The sequence below is a fragment of the Xenopus laevis genome, chromosome 3L (assembly GCF_017654675.1).
Source record: "Xenopus laevis strain J_2021 chromosome 3L, Xenopus_laevis_v10.1, whole genome shotgun sequence".
Lineage (NCBI taxonomy): Eukaryota > Metazoa > Chordata > Amphibia > Anura > Pipidae > Xenopus > Xenopus laevis.
In genome coordinates this window covers 98,820,440-98,844,058 of record NC_054375.1, presented here as the reverse complement: position 1 = coordinate 98,844,058, position 23,619 = coordinate 98,820,440, and the positions used below count along the sequence as shown (strand labels likewise).

The following is a 23,619-nucleotide window of genomic DNA, read 5'->3' as shown; positions in this document are numbered from 1 at the left end:
GCCAATGACGTGGCAGCCTGTGATTGCCCAAATCACTTAGGAAGCAGGGGTAGGCCTGCCCAGTTTTCAGACTTTTGAAAGCAGGTTTAAACAATTGACCATCCGGTTCAAAACCAGACAGGTGGCAACCCTATTACAGTCAAAGATGGTGTACACATCTTTTCATGGAGCGAAAAACTACACAGAGCGAGATTATCACCTTTACAGAGGGTATTTCCAAAAAAGGTAGCGATCTGGGAGAGGGGAATATGACAATTTAGATGATCCACTTTGTAAAAACGGGGTTCCTTATCCTTTAAGGAAGAGGCACAAAATAGTGGTTTTATTTTCTACTGATTGGCTCTCGGCTCTTTATTTGCTGTACATTTGTTTCTGAACAACATCAAGTTCATAAACATCATTTTATTTAAGATAAAATGATGGATTTCTGTTTTGTAGATATTCCTATTGTGTTTATCTCAGTATGTTTATGGACTTTTGAATGTTTGGCTAAAGGTAGGTGTAAGTCATACATTACTTTTTATTGATCTAAACAGATCATGTTCTTGTTGTTAGTCATACCTCTACTTGCTGCTCTTTGTTTTCTTACCTGTGTTTTTCCAAAGCCGGGTGTGAAGCTGAGGACAGAGTCCTTGAAAACTGACAGTCACATTCATGAGGTAGTGCTTGGACACTACTTGGTGTGATGTCACATGGAAAGAGAAGGAATCCTGTGCTGTCCAAAATGGTGTTTCCATTGCACTGTGCTTATAGTATATAAATCCAGCATCAACCTAAAATACAAGCAGATTTTATAACCTCTAGTTATAATGCCGGCAATGATTTAGTTTCATCGTGAGCTATTCTTTGCCACAAAAAGATGTCAGTGAAGCAAGACTGGATAACCACAAAGAGTGATTTATGTCTCTGGCAATACACAAATAACACTGTTCTTGAGTAAATGTCTTTAGTTCACAAATACTTACTTCTGATTGAGTAAAGTTCATAACCCCTGTAACCTCACTGTCTTGTTGTCGCACAATGTCACCAAGCTGAGGTGGTTCATCGATGTGATATAACAGATCAAACATCAGATCCTTTGGCTCATTAGACACTCCCTGCAGATACTGACTAGAGATAGACTGCACTGATCCTAATGACAAAAATAAAGATATGGACTAAGTAAACGGGGTAATCCTTACAGTACGATGTACAAGAAATATAAAGGGTTGGTACCTACTTGGGCATACAGTGAGATCTCGTAGGGTTTCCATGGTGATGGCCAAAGGTATGACTTGGATATGGAAGAAGTGCTCATCAGATTGGTTTATTCCATCAGATACATTGAAGTAGAAACCACCATCAAGATTCCCTTTTAAAAAAAGGCAGATATAGTTATAAGTTTATAATTGACACTAGTGTTTTGACCTGGCATTTGCTGCACCAGTTTATTCATGCCTTTATTTATTCACTTTACTGTCTCCTAGTCTGAGCTTACCTTCAATTGATGTTTCTGGTTTGCCATTAAACCATTGGCCTGCAAGTGGCCTGATACTGGTGATATTTTAACTTCTTCATTATTACAACATATAATAAAAAACATTTGTAGTCTCTAAATGCTTCACTTGTGAAATCTCAATTATAAAGGGATACTATAATTATGGTTACCACATCTTCTTGAGGAAAAGTGTCTAAGGGTCTAGGAGAGATTATGTAAATATGGTTGGGTCAGGGGTATAAACAGGCAGAGGGGGGTATAAGTGGGCAGATCAGAACATAGATTAAACATAATGGCTGGGTGGCAACCCTATCATCAAAAAATAAATAGGATAATGTAGTCAAAATTGTAAATGTTTCCCTAAATTTTTGCACTTAACAAATTCTGAATGTTGATCAGTCACTATGGGATGCCAAACAAAAATATCATTTATTTTAAGTCTGTTTGCATATTTCCTGGTACACTGTCAGACAAAAGACATTTTAAATCAGTGGTTCTTTTACTTTTCATCTCTAGTTCGTTTATACTTTTACTATTGCTTGTCTTTCGTGCATATCTTGTTCACATTTATTTTTTTAGGTAAGTTTGAATGTCCCACCTTTGTGCATGAACTGTACATCTCCTTGGTCAAGCTGTTTTTGGGTGAAGCTGACAAGCTGCCCAGAAGAACCTCGCAATATCAACTGACCATTGCTTGGGGGCAAAAAGGAATACATTAATTCATCTGGTGAGGAATCTGCATCAGTAGTGTAGAGGGCTTGGGAAGAGAGCTCCGCTGTAGTACCTTCCAGTATCTGGTATAAGGGGAAAAGACATTCTTTGTTATTATATTTTTTTTATATTAGGACAGGTTGGTTAAGCACAGCCTGGAAAAAAATAAAATAAAATAAATAAATAAACACATATATAGATATATATATATATATGTTTATTTATTTATTTTATTTTTTTCCAGGCTGTGCTTAACCAACCTGTTCTATATATATATATATATATATATATATATATATATATATATATATATATATATATATATATATATATATATATATATATATATATATATATATATATATATATATATATATAATTTGCTTTACAGTAAATGCAGTAATGCAATTAGTAATGCAATCAGTTATAAAATATAATCCTCAAATTGAAAATTCTTGCATTTTTTTCATTGTGTTGCTTACCTGGCTAATTTATATTTAGCTTGATGCTACCAAAACTCCTTGACCACAGTTGGAGAGGAAGATTTCCAAGCCATATACTGTAGGTAGGCCAGAAACATGACCTGCCCCTGGCAGAGTGCAGATGTTGGGATTTTTTTTGGGATTTATTGCAGCCTGACAAGACCAGGTTGGCCATCTGTGCTATAAATACTAAGCCCATTTCAACAGTCATTACACAGCATAACAGTATGTTATAGGTACCTTTAGAAAGAACATATTCTTTCCAAAGGGCCAGTTCTGAAGGTGATGGCTTATGGTCTTTTCTATTAACTTTCTGTTCCTTGCTTCCACAAGAAGCCATGTAACTATCTCATCCCATTTGTTTCATAAGGCTCAGGTTTCTTGGTTATCAGAGAGAGAGATCACATAGCTAGCAATGGATTATTCATGTGCAGGGGTAGGAATGCTGTTTAGCATGGGACTGGCTATGAAAACGGCACAATAAAGACATAATTTTTACAGAAGAAGTGGCCCATCCTTTTTTTGTGCTGGAGACAAGCAAAATTTGACAGTGATCAATGAAACATGTATACCTGTATACTGTTTTGCATAGTTTACTCCCACTCTTATTTATACTAAGACTAATGTAATTTGCAAAACAGTCAGCTGAGCACTCTGAGCAATGTTACATTAATTTATTGAGGGTTGTTTAGTCCACTAAAAAGTCACTGATCTATATATCTAGAAGTGTTTTGCATTAGTCACTTCAGTAAAACATTTAGATGGTGGGCCCTGCTTCTTGAGACGGTACATACATGTATACATTGATTGCAATAGGTTGTTCATGCCACCTACAATCTTTTTATTGGGCCCTGGACACAATATAGCAAAGGGCCTTCTCTGGCCAGATCTTTGTATTTATACATTATTGCTCAGCACTACTATATTTTCATTATGGATATACAGTATAAAAAGACTGGTAGTTGTGTGCTTTTTTAAATAATATAAAAAATAAGGAACAAGAAGGGAGACGTGACACTTAGATAAGTAAAGTTTAATAGTTATTAAAATTTAAAACTTCCTGTATATTCATGTAAAAATAAATCTGCAGGTATAGTATAATAATGCTGAATTATTCAGGACCTCCACTAAGTGCTGTTAAAGTGACCATTCATTGGCATATAAATACTGTATGACTGACCTAACATAGTGCTACAGCCCCTTCTCAACCTTGAGTCATGCTGGGCCTTGGGATGAGAATGACTGGGTAAGGGCTAGTTGCAAATTGGCAAATTCCCTTTGTGCACATACATAATATATATGGATGGGTAAATGCTACTGTTCAGTTTGATCAGCTCCTCTCATCTCTCGGTGCCCCCACTGACAAGGTGCATTCGCAAATTAAAGATCCAGTTTGAGCAGATCAAATGAACCCAATAGGATTGCAGGATGGTCTGCTGACACTAGCCCCAAGATGAAATACATAGCCAGCCGGACGGGCAGTAAGTACATATGAAATTGGCCAAACTGTCTGAACAAATCTGTATAGCCACTGTTATTAAAACTAAAATACAGATGGGTTCCTGCTGTCTATATTTTATACCCCTTCTGTTATTCTAAGGGGATCCCTTAAACACAGAATCCCTAACACTACAGTTAAAACTGGCATAAGTCAACTTTATTTCCTCTTGGCTTTTCTAACCTACGGCTCTGATCAAATGACAACACGCTTATGTTTAATTTTTTATCCTTATATAATCTCTCTGGGAAATGGTGGCATGACATTCCTATCTTTTCTACTGTCTTTTTATTTATATTTTTTACTTGTTTTGTTGCATATTTGCATTTAGAAACAAAATATGAATTACTTTTGTTGTGATTTAACGTGAAATCAAGAAACCTGAATTTCTGGATCTGTTTTTCAGAAACAGAAAAGCCATTCAATCTATACTGGAGCAGCAGTACTGGATGTAAATCTGGTGGAGGTTATGGCTTTCCCTGTCATGACTTCTAGAGCCTAACATGTATACTTTTAAAGGCAGCTCAATAGAAAAACATACAGTACATTCCAGCTGAAGTTTGAGAGGTGTGGCTGCTGTGCAAGAACCTGAAATATGAGGTGTGTAGTAACACAATCTCCAGTTTGATCTCCAATAAAGCAGTTTGTGGTTTTCTGTAAGACCCGTAGCAACCAGTCAATTGTCATCTCATTAAATATACACCACTAGAAAGAGCAGCACGGAACACCCGAGGACATGCTTTATCAATATGGGCGTGGAAAGCAATGGCACATTTATTTGTGCCAATGTAAAGGTTGTAAATGGATTTATGGGGTAGAACTATAGTCACAGTTTACAGCAATGTAGCAAGTACATTTTTTGTATCAAATATATCAATTATTATATATAGGTATACATAATAATAAAATGGTATCTTGTACTTGGTGGTAACCAAGCTCAAATAATTTATATTTGTGGCAACATTCCTACTGGGTTTATCTAATGTTAAAATGTTTTTAGTATGGTGATCAATATAATAGAAAAAAAACATTTTCTGGAAAAGCCCTAGGTATCACTAAAGTATCCCTTATCACCAAGGAGTGTATAGCTGGGATGCACTGAATCCAGGGTTTGGAAATTCCCAGCACTCTTTGCAGAATTTGGGCTCAAACAAATCTTAATGCTCAGACAAACAGAATTAAAGTAATGTGAATTTAAAGCGCTGGATAATTAAATGCAACAATTTTTTCAGGTTACACAAATTTGTTGGTCTTTGACAACTTCACTGTTATTAATGACTAAAAGAATTATCAATCCTGAGTGACCAACTCCATTCTGATAGGACAGTAAACTGATGTTCCAAGGCAGCACATACTGAAAACTGGATTACCCATTTGAATAGAGACAATTAGGATGGCAAACCATCTCTCAATGTGTGTTGCCAACAATTATGAAAAGTGCCTTCCCTAAACAGCAGCTTTAGGGTGAGCAAGTGATTCCTGCATCTTTAAAAACAAGCCTGAAGCTGTTTTACTGTTTAGCCAATAAACTACTTTGCAGTAAATTCCCAACTGTCTGGTGTGCTACAGTGAACTCCTTTACGTGCATGAAGCAGTTAGGGTTGCCACCCTTTCTTGAAAAAAATACCGGCCTTCCTATATATTTATCTTTTTTCCCTATTGGGATCAATCATCATCACCGGCCAGGCCGTTAAAATACCAGCCAGGTGGCAACCCTAGAAGCAGTTCTGTGTGGCAGAGGTTTGGGGCAGAGAATTAGCAGGCCAGCCACATGCATGGGGAAAGGCTTGGCTGCACTGCTTTTGGTCATTTGCCTTTGGTCATAGAAGGATCTATCCCGGTTATTAAAGTCAAGCATGCACATTGATTCATAAATAACGTACTCTTATATGGTTTTTATTTATACTATGTTGTGCTCATATATTTAAGTGTTTAATAACCTGCCATACAAGGCAGTAGCAATGCCCATAACATCCATTCATCTTAGCTAAAATATGTGTTTTCCAGTGTCCTAGAATAAAAAGTACATAGTTACTGGATACAATTTTTGTCAATCAAGACGCACTATCAAGTCTGAATTATTTCCAATGTTTGCGATGCAACGATATATCACATAGGAATGTATCTGCATACTGGATCTGTACAAATAGAGACAGAGATTTACCTACCACTGAGTGAACAGTAAAATACACTATTTTTATGCCCAGGCTTAAAATGTAAAAATATAAAATCTGCTGCTGTGTTCTTGCCAACAGCACCTCCCCTTCCTGCACTACACAAGCAAGGGTTATTTAGCTTATGTGGATCTTTGCAGACATCTAGTGGAAAGATGGAGTAACTGCATGGTAGCCAAAGCATACTGTATGTAAATTAAATGATTTGTTGCAGTATGTATTGTTGGTACAAAAAAAAAAAAAAATTATAGTTATCATAGATGTATATTTAATTTTTTAGTATCTTAATGCATGCTATTCCGTGTATTCAGTGGCACTGCAATGTGCATGTTTGCATTTTTTGCTGTTACTTTTGTTGCATTATTATCTATTATTACCAACTTTCCTGGGATTTTGCAAGTTTACAGCATTTTCTAATCCCCCCATAAACTCTTCTTTGGAGAAACTATTTAGTTCAGACCCTTTCTCCCTCTATATATTGTAATAAAAATCAGATGGCACACACTCTGGCAAATGTGCTTAATAATTATTGTGGTTAATTTGGGATCTCCAACCACAAGAATTATTTAGAACATTTGCCAGAGTGTGTGCCATCTGATTTTTATTACATTACATGGTTTGTTGAGACTTTTGGATGCAGCAGAGTTCCCAGAGTTCCCAGAGCACCACATTGAATCGAACACAGAATCTTGTATTGTTTCACATTTGATATTGCCTTTCTCACTCTAGTCTTCTTTAGACACATATGGTCAGTAATGCAGGACTGACAAAATAATTGGGAAGTGTAAACTGCTGCTCTATGCTATGCTTGTATATCTACATTAGTGCAGAAGTTTGAGAAGCAGAGCAATCAGGAGAGGTACAAAGAAGGACCTGTGAGTGTGTCTGCCTACTTGAGGAAATTGAGATTTGAACTCCTCGGAAGATATAATTCACGGTCAGTTAAAGCTGCCTGCTTTAATATTCTGAATTGAAATTCTTTATTACTTTGTTCTGCTTTTTTTGCTCTTTCTGCTTGCCTGGCCAGTACTTACAAAACTAGGTCATTTATTCTATTAACACTCAATTAGACTAAACTAATTTTGCTTAGATATCTTCATCACTTCTCTTGCTGCACATTAACATTGCTACAGGTATGTCCCATTCTACAAAATCACACTCTGACCCCTCCAACTACTGTCACTTCATAGAAACACAGCCATTAGAAACCCTTGTCTCACATTCTGTCCCTCTCTCTCCTAATTTTACTAATCCTTATCCCTACATGCCTATTTTCTTTTGGAATACTCCCTATTTGAAACCTTATTTAGATTCCCACACTTTCCTTTACTTGTGGCCATCTCAGTACTTTCTCTAGCTTTACTGGTCATGGTGTAATTGTTTGGGGGGGTGGGCATGTTATATATACTGCTGTATATATACATATATATAATTTGTTAATGCCAAAGGATATATCTATATTATCATCCCTCTTGATTTATCCTTTGCATTTAACTGCCAGCCACTCTTTTCCATACATTTTCCATTTACTTGGTATCTCAAACTGCATCATGGTTCTCTTCTCACCTCTAACCAATCCCTTTGGAGATAATCTTTATGTGGAGGGTGCCTTTAGGTTCTGTTTTTTGGGCCTCTTTTTTCTCCCCTTATACTGTCTTATTTGGAGGCCTCATTCATATATTTGGTTTTAATACCCAGCGCCGGATTTCTTTGCCGGCCGCCCCTAGGCCGCACGATCCGACCAGGCGGTCGCACACGTCCCCATAATGCGGCTGGGCGGCATGCCGCCCCTATTTTCTACCGCCCTAGGCCCGGGCCTATGCGGCCTTGCCGCAAATCCGGGCCTGTTATGAAGATGATATCCAGATATATTTAGACTCCCCTACACTAACCACTGAGATTCAGACCTCTAGCTATCTCCAAGCTATGTCCTCCTGCATGAGAAAAGGGGGATACAGTACAGAAAATTAAAAGACGTGGGGAATAAAGACACAGTAAGCAGATGCAATAATATTATAGATGTACTCTAAAATCATTGGACAAGTGTTTTGCTATAATAAAATCGAAACATGAGCAGCCTTCTCGTGTTATCTGGGGAATCCTTGTATTCACCACCTCTTATTCATTAAGGAGTCTGACCTCCTTCTTTTGAGGGATAAAGCAGTCTTAACTCCCAGGTTTCAGTGTAGCTGGGAAGAACTGCAGTAGATAAATAAGTGCAAGTAGAGGGTTAAAACTTGTGCAGCACTGCTTCCCTCGCTGCACATTATGTGGCCTACTTTAAGTTGCCATTTACTGATAATACATTACCTCCAGAATCCATTGCCCTTATATATATGTCAAAACCTGCCACCTTTAAACCCAATCTTAAATTCATTCTATTTGAGCACTTTCACTGCTGCAACCTCTCTCCACAACTGTATAAATACCATATTCAGTGCTTCCGCACTTTCAGCCTTCCCTATTAGCCTTTATAGTTGTTCAGTGCAGCTCCTCACTGTACTCTAGTGCCACTTATTGTATTGCTTTTCCCCATATGTCACATTGCTTTGATAAGTTCTGTTGAGGCACCATGTACTCTCTGCAGTACCATACAAATACATTAATACAAACACATCAATATGAAAGCAGACATTTCCAATCTCCTTTCCATCTCCAGGTATCTCCCAATACAAGAGCAACAAAGGGGAGGAAAAACCTTTATCCCATACAGTTTTACAGGGATGTAGTCTAATGCAAAGATGTCTAAACAGATCTGATCACAACAATGTTTTAATCCATTTGTGACCATGTGAAATAAAGATGTACCTGTAGTTGCCACCTGGCCGGTAGGAGATTATGCTTGATGCCAATGTTATTAAAGAAAAGAAAGATAAAATAATTATAGGAAGGCCTATCTGCATAGCGAGGTCAAGTATATCACAATCCCTTTTCTGCTGCAATAGGCTTGAATGATACAGTAATAGCTTTCCCATTAACCACAGATTCTCCTTTTTGTAGGGTTCCAGCCACTGCAGAAGGCAATCTGTGATTGCTCTTGATATTGTGAATAAAACTGCATATTATTTGCCTATTTATGTTATCAGTTAAATTTTTTCCATGTAGTGAGTTGTTAAATTTAAATGAAATCTTTTGTCTCATAATTTGGATAATTTTATGTCTAAGAAATGTTATGCAGACATGTTTTCTTTTGCACTGTATACTCATTAAGTAGCAATTATGGATCGTTAAATTGCTGTTTGGAGAGGATGTGAATATTAATGAGTGTTCCTATGTAAATGGAAAAATCAGAATGTTTGGAGAGATGAATCCTTAGAGATGCTGGGAAATTGCATTAATGTGCAGAATTCTGTGTGCTAATGAGTGAATAGCTTTACATTAATAAAATTACACATGCTTATAAATTCTGTATCCAGACACATACATGAGCGGTTTTTGCACAGAAAGGATATTAACCGTGGGACACATAACAACATTAAGACCCCGTGGGGGTGGTGGGGATGTGTTATGGGATGGAGCTAAAAGTTCAAAGGACATACTGCTTTTCAAAATTACTATATATTTCCACTATATAATTTAGGCATGTTCACAGCCCTGCTGCTATTTTTGAGCTGCAAGTCATTTTAATGTCAGAGCCTGAACACCCTTGTATAGGTATGGGACCTGTTATACAGAATGCTTGGGATCTGGAGTTTTCTGGATCAGGTATCTTTCTGTAATTTGGATCTCTACACCACCAAGTCTACCAAACCATCATTTAAACATTAATTAAACTCAAAAGGATGGGTTTACCTTCAATAAGTATTAATTATATATTAGCTGGGATCAAATATAACAAACTGTTTTAAAGGGTGGTTCACTTTTAACTTTTAGTTTTTTATAGAATGGCCAGTTCTAAGCAACTTTTCATCTGACCTCCATTGTTTATTTCTTATACATTTTTTTAATTATTTGCCTTCTTCTTCTGACTCTTTCCAGCTTTCAAAAGGGGTTCACTGACCCTGTCTAATAACGAATGCTCGGTAAGGTTACACATTTGTTGTTCATTTATTATTTTCCAGATAGCGGATCCCATAACTGTATAGTATTCTAATGTGTGTGGCGTCAGATGTCCTTCTGTTTATTTAGAGAACAAATCAGAACCATTCTGAAAGGTTCCAACTCCTTCTGACGTTGTCTCAAGCCACAAAGGAGCAGCCCAATGGCTGACTTGAGTTGGCACTGGTGGCCCATGATCACCATGGTATATATTGTTAGCCTACTGAAAAAAAATATCAGTCCAAAAGTAGCACTCTGAGCAAGAATGGTGGTATCTGTAGCAAGCAGAAAAGAATGGGGAATGCGACAGGAAAGGGAGTAAATAACAAGATAACCTAAACCAAATTCCATGTCCTTACCTGCATTCCTGTGTTGGTGACCACCAGTGGCTTCTCATCATTTATGGCCTGTACTGTCACACTAACAGTGATGGGTTGGCTCTGGCGGTTGGTGTCAGATACAAAAACCACAATGGTGAAATTGTCACTCAGTGTCTCACTGCCGTCATGTTCATAAAAGACTTGCCCCTGATTCACCTAGGAAAAAACAGTTTATCTTTTTTTTTTTTTTTGCATACATAAAAGAAATATAGAAAATTTAATAAAATTTCTTTTTGGCCCTTCAGTAATCCTGCATTTATTCAATGTCCACTTGTTCTGTGTGTTGAGCATTGGGCTCAGCATTATAAGGATGTACAAGGTAATGTGTTACAGTCTTGAAATAAACACAAAATGCAAGGCCCCCTACACACGTGCATCTGGGTCTCCTTCCTCTGAAGCAATTATCTACATGTTTCTATTCCCATTGGAAACTTTATCAAGGACAATGAAAGACTATTCATACAAACACACAATTGACGTGCATGTCAGTATCTAACACATCTTGTTTCTCTAGTCCCAGGGTAAATCTATCATAGTGACAAGTCACACAGTTACTGTGGTGTGTGTATAAAGCAATTGTCATACCGCCATTTAGCCTTTCAGGGGTAATAGTGAGCCGTTTCCTTCACAATTGTTCCTATTTGCATAAGATATGTACTTTCATGCTTATTTATTTATTTATTTATTTTTAGATTTCTTTTCACTCCCACTCTGGTATTTAATTCTCTGAACAATTCTGCGCTAAATGTATATTTTAGTACATATTGTCATAATACATAACCAAAAGCACTCAAGCAGTATGAGTGACAGCTATGAGCAAGAAAGCCGTAACTTAAGATATATTTTATACAGTTTGGGAGTAAAGGGATTAAAGAAAATTGGCAGAGAGAAGAGTGACTGCATATTGAAGGATCTGAAAAAGACAAAGAAAGGCAAAAAACATTTTTCTTTACAGGTTTCTGCTAGACTGTATAGAGTGAAGGAACAGGCATGTGGGCAGTGGTGTAAATAGATAATACTGGGCCCCACAGCAAATCATTTTTCAGGCCCGCAAAATGTCTAGAGGGTGACCTGTTTACCAATATTTTTTTAAATTGTATATGGAGGGCCTTATGGGGCCCCTATACCTCCTGGGCCCCCCTGCAGCTGCAGGGTCTGCTTCCTCTGTAGTTACGCCCCTGCATGTGGGCATGACAAGTTATTCTTGATAATTAGTAAAAAGAAGTATTGTTTCTTCTGGGCCTATTTATTAAACCTTGATTTTTTTCTGGTCAAGTTTTTAAAGGTGAAACTTGAATTTTTAGAGGAAAACAAAACGTGTCAAGGTCATATAGAAGTTAATGGCAGATGTCCCTTTTACAATCTGATGATGTCTTGATCTGTGCTGGTTTTGGTATGATAATCCAAAAAAGTCAGGGTTTTCAGGTGACAACTCCAAAAAAATCTTATGATCGAGTGTCAAACTTAAAAAATTTGTACGATTTAAAAAAATTTGATTATTTTTTTTCGAGACTTTTCCTGCACCAAGTTTTTCGAGCTGATTTTTTGCTAATTTCATGGATGGGAGTTAGGTTGACTGTTTTAATCTCATAAAAAAATGAGATAGACACAAGTTTTAGTAAATATCCCCCCTTATTGTATAAAGCCAGTTTGGGGGAATACATCTCTACACAACTGATCGACTTCCCCAAGTCTCTCTGTATGTGCATAGTGTGCAAGTGCTGTATAGGGGGCACCAGTGGAACAAGCCACAGAAATAAAACCCAGGCACATAATTAAACCTTTGAGTCTTTCTTCATTGAAAAACAATAAAAACATAATTATTACATGGTGCAATAAAAACCAGAATGCATGAGTCTTTAAGGCAGTCTCTGAGTAAGCAGAATAGCACCCCTACGGCTATGTACTCATCATTGCTTATTTAATCTACTGGGTTATTCGCTATGCTGAAATGAGTTTCTTTGTGGGTAATTTTGTATCCAGTTTGATCCTTTTCTTTCAGTTATCAATGTAAATGTAGTAGCTTGTAGCACTGGTGCAGATTATGCTACATTTTGCTATACGTGTCTTTTCTGGGGAGGATTGTCACTACATTTTTTAAAAATAAATCTTACCAAGGCCTCTGTGCTTTCCTGCATATGGCACATATTGTATTATGCCATTCTGCATGCAACCTATGGCATTTATCCTGCTTATAAGTACAAGGTGTTTTAGGGTCTTAATCATAGTTCTTGTAAAGGTGAACTGCTCCTTTAGAGCCTAACAACCCTAAGTAATGTTTTAGCCTTATGTCGACCTATAATATAGTTATAGGCAAGACTACCTATAATATAATTACATGACAGAAGTCTTTAAATAGCCAGAAATAGTGGACAGGAAAGTAAAATGTTCAATGTTAGGTTGAAGCAAGATCGGGAAGGTACTGAAACTTAGCCCTTGGCATAAGATTGGACAACTTTGTATGAAAATGTATTTCAATTTACATTATTTCTTAATTTTTTATTATTTGTGCTACATTAATTACTGAATTATATTGATCTATTGATATTGTTACATAGCTGCAGTACTCTTTTGCCTGAAATAAAACTGGAAGAGAATTTTCTATACACTGGACAGAACACAAGACTCAAGTTGATCACATATTATGTATGGAGTAATATTTCATTGCCTGAGATAAAAAAAGATAAATAAGGGGTCAGTTATTGCCCCTAGGCATCTTGGGAAGGCAGCTGAAATATTGCTGTAACAATCGTGACATTTTACAATGTAATTTTCCATTTGAAAATAATTCATACATAATTTGTTGAATGTATGTTTCATTTTTAAGACATAATAAATCTATGCTTTCTGCAGTAAAAAGTAATGTGAAATCTGGGAATGTACCTCAAGTGAGAACAACACTAAAAATATAATTTGCTGAGATTTGATGTTTCTTTTTTTTGGAGTAACTGAGGGGCAAAACTTATTGCTGTTCTAATATTCACCATTGTATTAACAGTGGCCCAAGGAACTAGAGATGATCTAAGGTGTCTTCATTTAAAGTTGGAGTAATCATATGTGTTTTCATAAATAGACATGAAAGATTTGTTTCACAGCATAAAATCTAGTAACCCAAAAGCAAAATCGTGTACTTCTCTGAATCTCCCTTTCCATCTGAATCTTCATCATTGTCATTATCCTTTTAATTATTATAGCAATAACATATTCTGCATATTCCATATAATTCTCATCAGTCCCTGTCAATCACATTCACAATGGACATTTTTAACAGGAGCTAAGTAACCTGTATGTTTTGGAATGTGGGAGGAAAGTACCTGTAGGAAACTGACGCATGTACAAGTAGAACATACATGAAGAAAATGCCCTAGATACAATGAAACTTAGGATGCCTGTACTGCAAGGCAGTAATGGAAAGAACTACAACCGCTTGCTATCCTTGCTGCCTATCAAAATTGTTTTATAAACTAGTCATGTTCACTAATGCTACACACACTACATTGTTTACTATGAACCTACACCTTTTACTTTTTTGCACACACAAAAAATGGCACCATAACTTACCTCATTCCAGTTAAAACCTCTGAGGTTTACTCTTTCTGCACTGACAATATGGCCTCTGCTTGGAGCTATCAGCACTGTGAATTCCAGGTCAAGGTTCAGAAAATATTTGCTGGAGATCTGAAGAGTGTTGTTGGAGAGGACAGCTTTGCCACCTTCTTCCACCTCAAGGTCTGAAGCTATTAGAGGTATGTTGATGGGCAGTACTTCCACCAGAACAATTACTTCCTGTGGAACCCCTTCACCTGTGGTCACCTCCAATGTCAAGCTATCAGGTAGCAGGTCTGGGGCAGAATGTAAATACAAGATTTTCCCTTGATTTATATCCTCTTGGGTAAAGGTCTCAACTGTGTCTAAACTTGGAGATCCATCAGAAGACAGTTCTGAACCAACAGCAACCAAGTACCCAAAAGAAGGAGGATCTGTTAAGGTGTACATAATCATTTGAGGGAGCTTCCCTTCAGCAGATATCTGCAAGTATAAATGCACAAATTAAATTTGGGAACAAAGTACACAGCCATTTATATACAACAGTAAATTCTATGTTATTTCAAAAACAGTAAAGCTTCCTTGCTCTTTGCACTTTACATTCCTTTTGTATAAGATGAAACAGTTTGTAACCCAATTTATATGCTCTTACAAAGAAGGGAAACTGTAGGTCAGACATCGTTCAAGGGCATAAGGAGAAAAATAATCACTGACAGACCTGATGCTAGTATCATGTTGCAGAATAAAACAGAAATTGAATTGATATTCTGTTTGCTTCAAATGAGCATCCCCCACACAATTTGCCATATTCTTGTAAATGCTTGCCACATTGATAAATATTAGAATAGGCTCACTCTTAATACCATTTTCTTTGAGCTTTGTATTTGTGGTTAGTGTATCTGTAACTAAAGTAGCTGCGAAGTACAGGACTGCCCTGAGCATGACAGTCTGTACTGTTAAAAATCGGTGCAAGGTGCAAATTGCGCCCTTAGGGCTCCAGCAGGGATTAGTAAATTACCCCTTACATAATATCATAAACCTGCACAGAGAGATACCATAAACGATCTCTATGTTCCTGAATTTCCAGTAGTTGCTGGGTCTGCTGGCCTTAGTGTTATTCCCTCTGATTAGTTATTGATTGTCAGGGCTTGCTCTGCTGTAAATATGTTAGTTACCAAAATTTGTGTCCAATCCATGACACTTGATTACTTTCTTTTAAATATGCATATCATGTATTGTTCCCTAACAATGAATCTGTCAGAATTCAAAGGCTCTTAAACTTACCATCAGATCCTCCTTCTTGATATTTGCTCTTTCTCCCTGGAATACGTACACTTTCTCATTACGTATCACATGCAGAGTGTCAGTGACTATATGTATCTCAATCTCCCCTGCAGTCACAACTTGATTAGCGTCAACTGAAATCCCGAAACGGTCCTTGTTATTTCTTTCTCCATTATGGTGGTAAATGATATTTCCTTCTACTAACTCATGTTGTGTAAAGGAATTAGCAGGCTTGCCTTCCTTCAAAATCACCCCCCGCCTAGGCTGAGGTTCAATGTAGTATCTGATATTTTCTCTACGTATATCTATATTAGTCTCTAATTGCAAGCCAATGGTTTTCAAAGTCACTTGTCCTCCTAAAGACACGTTTAGCACTGTGATGTTTGGTATATGGATAAAAGGTTCAGAGGCTTGCACCTCTAAAATGGTAGTGAGATGGTGTAGTCCATCTGATACTTGAAACTGAATGGAACCTTGGTCCGGCCCACTGTGGACATAAAGGATCCTGTGTCTCCTTAAGTCTTCTTGTGTGAAACGAAACACTAAAAGTGATGGGTCGTCCACAAAGACAATTTTGCCAAATGGTACTCCATGTCTAACCAGTACAATCTGTGCATCTGTTGATCCTGAATCTGGATCTGAGAATGCAATATCATTGGTGGTTAACAGTCTTTGTCCATCACGGACCACATGAAAAATTTTGTGCACTATTTGGAAGGGTGGATTGTTGTTAACTGGCTGGATAGAGACACGGAAAACACCTCTTACCACCTCTTCTTCAACGGTTTCATCTTCTTCCCCACTGCTATCAGTGCCACTTCCTACCTTTAGCATGGATGCAACAAATGGTATGTCGTCCTCTGTGGTTTCTGAGCCATCATGCTGGTAAGAAAGCTGTCCAAGTAGTATGTCATCATTTGTAAACTCTGTTACTCCTATTTCTGCAGGATCACTCACTCTCGAATTTCCTTTACGGATCAGAACCCCATGCTGAGGGCCATCAATGACTTCATAGAAAAAGCTGGCACTATTGCCACTGGATAGAAAAAGATGTTCTGGGGTAATAGTTTCTTCCCCACCTTCAAGAACATGTAAGGCACGATTGGTGAAATAAGGTGCATCAGGATCAACACCAATTTGTATTTTGTAAGTATAAATTGGAGATATTTGTGCACCTGTCATCACCTGGAATTGAAACTGGTCTTCAGTATCTCTTGTATTTCTCACTGTAGCAACATAACTGAGGTGCTGTTTCTGTATATCATCTTGCCTGAATTGGGAACCTTCGATAAGCCGCTGTCCATTAATCTGCAAATTGCCCTTTTTAGGAGACTGTATTATGAAATAGGTCAAGGGTTCTTTAAGTCCTTGTTCCCCCATGTCCATCTGTATCTCCTTGCCTGTAATTTTAACTTCACGTGTCCTTCCAAGCTTTAATGGGATTGTCTTCTTTAAATGAAAGTAGGGTTTCTTAACTTTGACTCGCAGTGTTTCATTACTTAGATGCTCTGCCCCAAGATGCATTTGGATACTAAGATTTTCATGGATTTCCTCCTGTGGAATATCTAAAACTTTGCTGTAGTACCGTACCGCTCTGTTTTCTACGTCATTTTGTTTGAACACTTTAGTAACCTTCCACTCATCCCCAACCATTAGCTTCTGAACTTCTCCAAACTTGGGATTCACAGAAATTCGGTAAAATACTTCTAATCCAAAAGTGTCTGCATTTGTAACAGAAGGAAGACTGGAAGGGGGAATGAGTATGGACGCTCCCTGGGAAACCTCCAACTGTGGGATCTGGGCTTTTTGTAGGTTAGGCTCCATCACAAGTAAGGAAATGAGTACAGGGTCACTTTTTAAACTCCCATCACTTGCCTGAAGTGTAAGTTCCAGTTGGTTTCCTGTTTTGTGAATAAATGCCATTTGGCCATTTTCTATATCACTGCATGAAAATTCATGTACAACCTCTCCTGGCTTATTTTGTCTTTCAATGTGACCTTCTGTGTAACTTCCAGTCACGATTATGGTAAGTTCATCACACGGTGTGTCATAGTCTGTTATCTGAATAATCTCAGTTGTTATTGGTTTCTCTCCATGTGATAGAATTCTAAATGTCTTTCCTTTGGGAAAAATCAGAATAGGTGCAGATTCAGGAGAAATATTAATTGGAATTCTGTATCTTTGTTTTTTCCTTAAACATTCTGAAGAGGATGCCCTGCTTGATATATCCACTTCAAAATTTAGTGCATCTTGATTGGACTCAGAACCATCATGGACATATTTTACCTTGTGATTTGTCACATCAAGCAGTGTGAATGTCCTTCTAACCTCCGCACCTGGGATATCAAAAATTAGCTGTCCATGTTGAGCAGTGCCCACCTCCCTGAAAACGACTTGTGACTGACGTATGCCCACTTTCCCAAAGTCCACAGTGGGCTGGATTTTTTCCAAATCCAAAACTAAAGAGCCACCTCTAATTACTGTCAGGGACTGTGGATTCAGCAACTTTGCCATGTTGGGAAAAGTGGACTCCAGCTTGCAATTCTCATAGAGGCTGGAAATAATTGAGGACACTGGAGCAGTGGGGGTGTTTGCTGGAACTGTAGTGGACATGTAATACTGTGTACTAGTTTCATCATATTCTGCATAGTCACTATATTCATCTTCTTGGCACCCTGATGCAACATCTGTGAACTTTAGAACATCATGGAAGCTCAATTTTATTGAGTTCACTGTTAGATCTTTAAGGCATCCTGTGAAGGAACGATACTCCATATCATCTAAGTAAAGTTCTCCTAGAGGACCTTCTCTCATCATGCTCAGAGCACTTGAATCTACCCCTCCCAGATACATGTTACCATGTAAACCCCACACATGTCCAAGACCATCAATAGAGACCTTGGAAAAAGTTTTATCAACACCAAACTGTATCTCAGACTTGTCTACTGAAATGTTAATTCTGTGTGGTCTATTGTCACTAATGTACACTGGGTTTTCAATAGTTACAGAAGATTCTCCCGTGTCCAGTGTCCCTTTTAGATGTCCCCCAGAAATCTCGACATATAAATATGATTTTTGTGGACCTGACTGAAAAAGCAGAGGTGCTCTTCCTGGTCTGGAAGTCTCTAAGATTAGGTGGATAGTGCCATGACTGCTTAGATCCCAGCTAGGAAACATCAGGTAAGATCGTGGTCCAAGGAATCCAAATGAACCTTCAGAGCTTTCTGTAGTGCCTAAATGACAGTAGTCCCATTGCCCATGGAAGTGAACAAGAGGATCGTAGTAAGAGAACAGATCCAGGTTGTCAAACTTAGCCTCCCAGATGCAGCCACGGAATCTGAGAATGTCCCCAGGTATAAAAGGAATGTCTGATGTCCCAGTGCCACCAAGATAAATGCCATCTTTCATATTCATTTGCTTTGAAGTCCTTGGAAGGTCAGAAGAGGTAGAAAAGTTGTCAAGAGTGAGAGTTATGTTGGATTCTGTGATTACTAAATTAATTTTATGGGGTTTCAGGTTGTTAAGTGTCAGCCATGTTGGAGTCTTAAGCTCAGATTCTCCTGAACCCCTGTTCAGCCGAGTCTATAAAAAAAAGATAAAAACATATTATATCTTGTATATTTAATAAACATTTGAAAAGTTTATGTAACTTGTATGCAGAGAGCTGGGTGTGTGGAACGCATACTAAAGCTGGTGCACTAAGTGGTGCAAATTTGTGCCTCTTCAAGCCCATGCACGTAATGCATGTGCCCACGGCCATCTTCTTTTCAAGCTGAACTCAGTACTGAGGTGCAGGGTAAGACATGCACAGACAAAAAGGCAGGTATTTAGTACAGGGCTTTCTGGATCTTAGCTAGTTTTGGTACTCCTACCTTGTGCTTCTGAATTGACCCTCAAGGTAACGGGAGTGTCAGAGGGTAATTACACCCACTTTTTGCTTATTTAAGGGATGTTACACATAACCATTTGCTTGTGCACTTCCTTGTGGTGGAGTTTTCATGCATTTTACCAATAAATACAATCCTACAGGTAATAAAGGGCTGTGATAACTCATGTTTACTCTTGCGGTAGAAAACATGCATGAAAGCTCACAGCAAGGAAATGCCCAAGCAAACACTCATGTGTAAGAGCCCTAAATGCAGTACAAGTAAGTGCTATCAATAGTACATAATTAAAATACTGTTAATTAGTGCAAAGAGTTGTGTTTATCTACTTGCCCAACATACAGTAAGGGTAAAGCTGGCCATAGATACAAAGATTCAATTGTTCGAATCTTCAAATGATCGGACTTATAGGACTTCCCCATCTCCCGACCTGCCACTAAACTTTCAGATCAAATAAAGCTGATGTTCTGCCCCAACGAAAGTTATGTCTGAGAAAAGCTAGTGACAGTCTCCCTCTGAAAATCGTATGATCGGCAATACATGCAGAGATATTATCGGCAAATTTTCTAACTGTCCAATCGACTGAACGACCGATCGGCATGGCACGACAGATGTCGGGACACTCCACACATGATCCGAAAATCTGCATCCATCAATGCAGAGTGTTATTCAGATGACAACAGTAGTGTTAGTATCTATATGTAGATCAATGTACATTTATATGTTGGGTGTGCATTGCTGGCAAAACAGTGTCTACCTGTAAGCAGAGCACTTTCTATTATACATGTAAAACAGTGCGGATCTGTATGAAGAGTAGTGAGCAGCTACAGTATATTGGATGTAGAGCAGTGTGACACTAGCTATAAACATGAGTGCTTCCCTGTACAAAGAGCACTATGGATTAATGTAAGGCAATGTTTAGAGTAGTGTGGGTATTTTTTTTTTGTGCATCAAGTGAAGCCACAGTCGGCACGCTACAAAAAGCGGTGAGAGTGATTGTGTAGCACTGCTTTGTGTGTTTGTATACGTATGTACACACACAGTTACCTGCTCAGAGGTCTGTCATTTTGCTGCTATTATCTTTCTGCTGTATTGTTATCGCTGCTGAAAGCTATTTTATAGTGTTTTTGAATAAAACTGCCTTTATTTGGCAACCTGTTGCTGCCAGCTGAAATAGAAGTCATTTTCTTTGGGACTTTTGCTGTCCTGACACTTACTTTGTGGGAACCTGTCATAATCTGCCATCAAAAATTCTCAAGTAGATTTGTGGCAAGAGCAATATCTTATCTGCAGGGCAGTGTTTCTCTCTGCTGTGCAATGTATGTTCCTGCTCTAAGCAGATGAGAACAATGTGTGCTGTTGGACAGATGGGGGCAGCTGAGGGTAATCTCTGGATTCCCCATGTCCACATCTGCTTCTAATTTGGATTCTAGGAAGAAACTGATTAGGAACGGAAGTTTTTATTTGCAAATGTGTATTTGTTGGACTGTGTATTTTCTCTTTGTGTGGATATATATTTTATTGTGTAATCTAGCTTTGTATCTACTGTATAGCTACAAAATTGTAGTTTCAGGGGTTCTTAGTTCACTCTAGCCTTATGTATTATTTTTCATTGTTCTCTGTGCCTGCACTGTTCTAAGCAGCATCTGCTATTTCTCTTCCACTATCTACTAATCTTTGCTGACCCTCTAGTGAGTGGGTGATTTTATTAACCAGATAACCAGTATAATGCTGCTGCAGGTTGGCACACATTAAGATACATTCTTTATTAGAGTGGAGAGCAGTTAGTAGGTTAGATGACACATCACATTAGACAAAAATGCTTTATACTTATCCCTGTAGCTGCTGGGAGTATTTTTATGAGTATTTTGTTAAAGGAGACATCTGGTTGTTTTATTATAAAGTATAAGCAGTGCTGTATATTACTCTGCCATTGGAATGTGTGTGTGTATATACAGTATATATATATATATATATATATATATATATATATATATATATATATATATAATATATATATATATATATATATATATATATATAGACATTTTTACTGGTAAATAAAGACAATGAGGCACTTTTATAAACACTGGACAAATTTGCACCTGGGCAGTAACCCTTGGCAAAAAGGTTGAGGTCAACAATTAGACAGCACACTTTGGAGCCTATTTATCACAGGTTGGGTTTTAGTAGGTTTTGAAACCAGATTAAAACAGATAAAAAAATCAGAATAAAAAAAAGTATGAACAGAAAATTATGCTTATATGATTATTTTAAAAAAGCCCAAAAATTTCATTTTTTTTGGACAATTCCTAGCTACAAAAAAAATTATGAAAAGTCTTGATTTTTATAGGACATCAACAACTTTTTCCTGGAGAAGTTTTGTATTAGTGGTTTTCGTGGTTTTTACACTTCATAAATCTTGAATTTCTAGAGCTTTTTTTTAAAAAAAATGAGAAAACCACAAATTTTTTGAGATTCGATTGTTTGTGAATAGGTGCCTTAAAGGACATGCAAAGCTTACATTTTCCTACCATGTATATATGTTTAGCATATCTTCCGCACCCAAGCAACATAATTTGTACTGCATATACCCCCCTCCATTTGCCAGCTCCATCACATTTTCCTAAAACAAATAACAGCTTTTATGCTGTAAAGTTCATGCAATGCAGAATGCAGATTTACACAGGCACAACACAACATACAGTACTTTGATAAAAAGTTCTGCTGGGGTTAAGCTGTAGTGGTTAAGCTGAGCTCAGGAGAGGTGGTTAGGAGAAAAAATAGGATCAGACAGCTAGAGTTTTGGGAACCAGCAATGCAATCACTTCACTGGCTGCTAGACTGGAGCTGAGACGAACTGAGCATGCTCATGAGCAAACAGCCAAAGTAAATTCCTGAGGGAGGGGCAGAGTGGGTTAGTGGAGGAGAAGGATTTCTAAGTGATTTAGGGGATGCTGAAGGCTTACTGTTAACTTTTTAACAACCAGAGTGGCAGTTATCTAAAGATTTCAAAAAGGCTGTTCACTGATTACATTTGTGTGTGTGGGGGGGTTACATGTCCTTTAAAGTATAGTATCTTTTCTGTAACCTTTGTTGTGCCATGCGTTTATCTGCAGCACTGGCTTATTAACAGTTCTGTCATTTAAATTCAATAGTATATTTAGAATGTTTAAAGCTCATGATGATGGTTACATGACTCATATCTCAATATTATTGCCAAAAGCACTTATTGCTACCAGAGCACCAACATTTAAATGATGAAAATTGCTACTGACTGCTTTCCGCCCTGTATGCCTTCCCTTTCTTTGTCCTTATCTCTCCCAGCTTTAGCCTTTTCCTAGTAATCTTCACCCCCCATATCCTAGCTTGTCCTCTCACCCTTAGGGTCCCATTGATGAGATCCACCATCAGATACTGGGTGCCTCCAGTCGCTAGGAACAAGAGCCCAGAGCTCTGATCAGTAATAAATTTCAGTTGTAGACTTGAATTTGTCGTTTCCTTGAAAAAGGCTTCCTCCCTGCTGTCCTGTCCTGCAGAGGAGAGAGAGAAACATAATGATATTAATGCAGTTACTGTCATGAGAATGCCATTCACGATAAAGATGTGTTTTTGGATTCTGAAAAATGAATTCAAGATTTTTTTCATACGTTTACCATAACCACTTTTTGTGTGAGAATGTAAGGAATAGATAAATGCTTACGCTGTAAATAAGGAACCCATATGAAACTGAACACATAAGTAATCAGTTCAACCAAGACTGAAAGCACAGCAAATATATTATAGATCTCTTTCCTGGGTTTCAATACAGTCGGAACACTGAACATGGCAATACACTAAGATGTTCATTCATTCAATTCTTGCTATGCCCAATGCCAAGAATGTGCTCAGTTCCAGTCATAAAGGATAGTATTCTCAACTTGTGGCCCTTGGGCAGGATGCAGCTAACAAGTCTTTGGCAGCCAGCTAACTTCTAAAAAAAACTCCCCTGCCCTCAATATACTACATCAATATCTTATTAGAATCTACCATACCAAATTGGTATTGAATGAGCATGGTTTTAAAGACCACGTGGTCTCCTTTGCCACTTGTCATACCAAAGAATTAATACTCTCATTTATTAGGCTTGATAGATCACAACTTGG

The 23,619-nt window shown here is 37.8% G+C and overlaps 1 protein-coding gene across 1 annotated transcript in view; it reads right to left on the bottom strand.

Moving 5' to 3' along the window:
* cspg4.L (chondroitin sulfate proteoglycan 4 L homeolog) overlaps positions 1-23,619 on the bottom strand; it is a 53,177-nt gene that overhangs the window by 8,125 nt on the left and 21,433 nt on the right. The window contains exons 2-9 of the mRNA XM_018252921.2: positions 22,856-23,007; positions 15,591-19,172; positions 14,322-14,789; positions 10,740-10,916; positions 2,076-2,271; positions 1,220-1,351; positions 966-1,132; positions 590-773 (exon numbers count right to left, since the gene is read on the bottom strand). Of these exons, the coding sequence (XP_018108410.2) occupies positions 590-773; positions 966-1,132; positions 1,220-1,351; positions 2,076-2,271; positions 10,740-10,916; positions 14,322-14,789; positions 15,591-19,172; positions 22,856-23,007 (5,058 nt within the window). The remainder of the gene's footprint in view (positions 1-589; positions 774-965; positions 1,133-1,219; positions 1,352-2,075; positions 2,272-10,739; positions 10,917-14,321; positions 14,790-15,590; positions 19,173-22,855; positions 23,008-23,619) is intronic.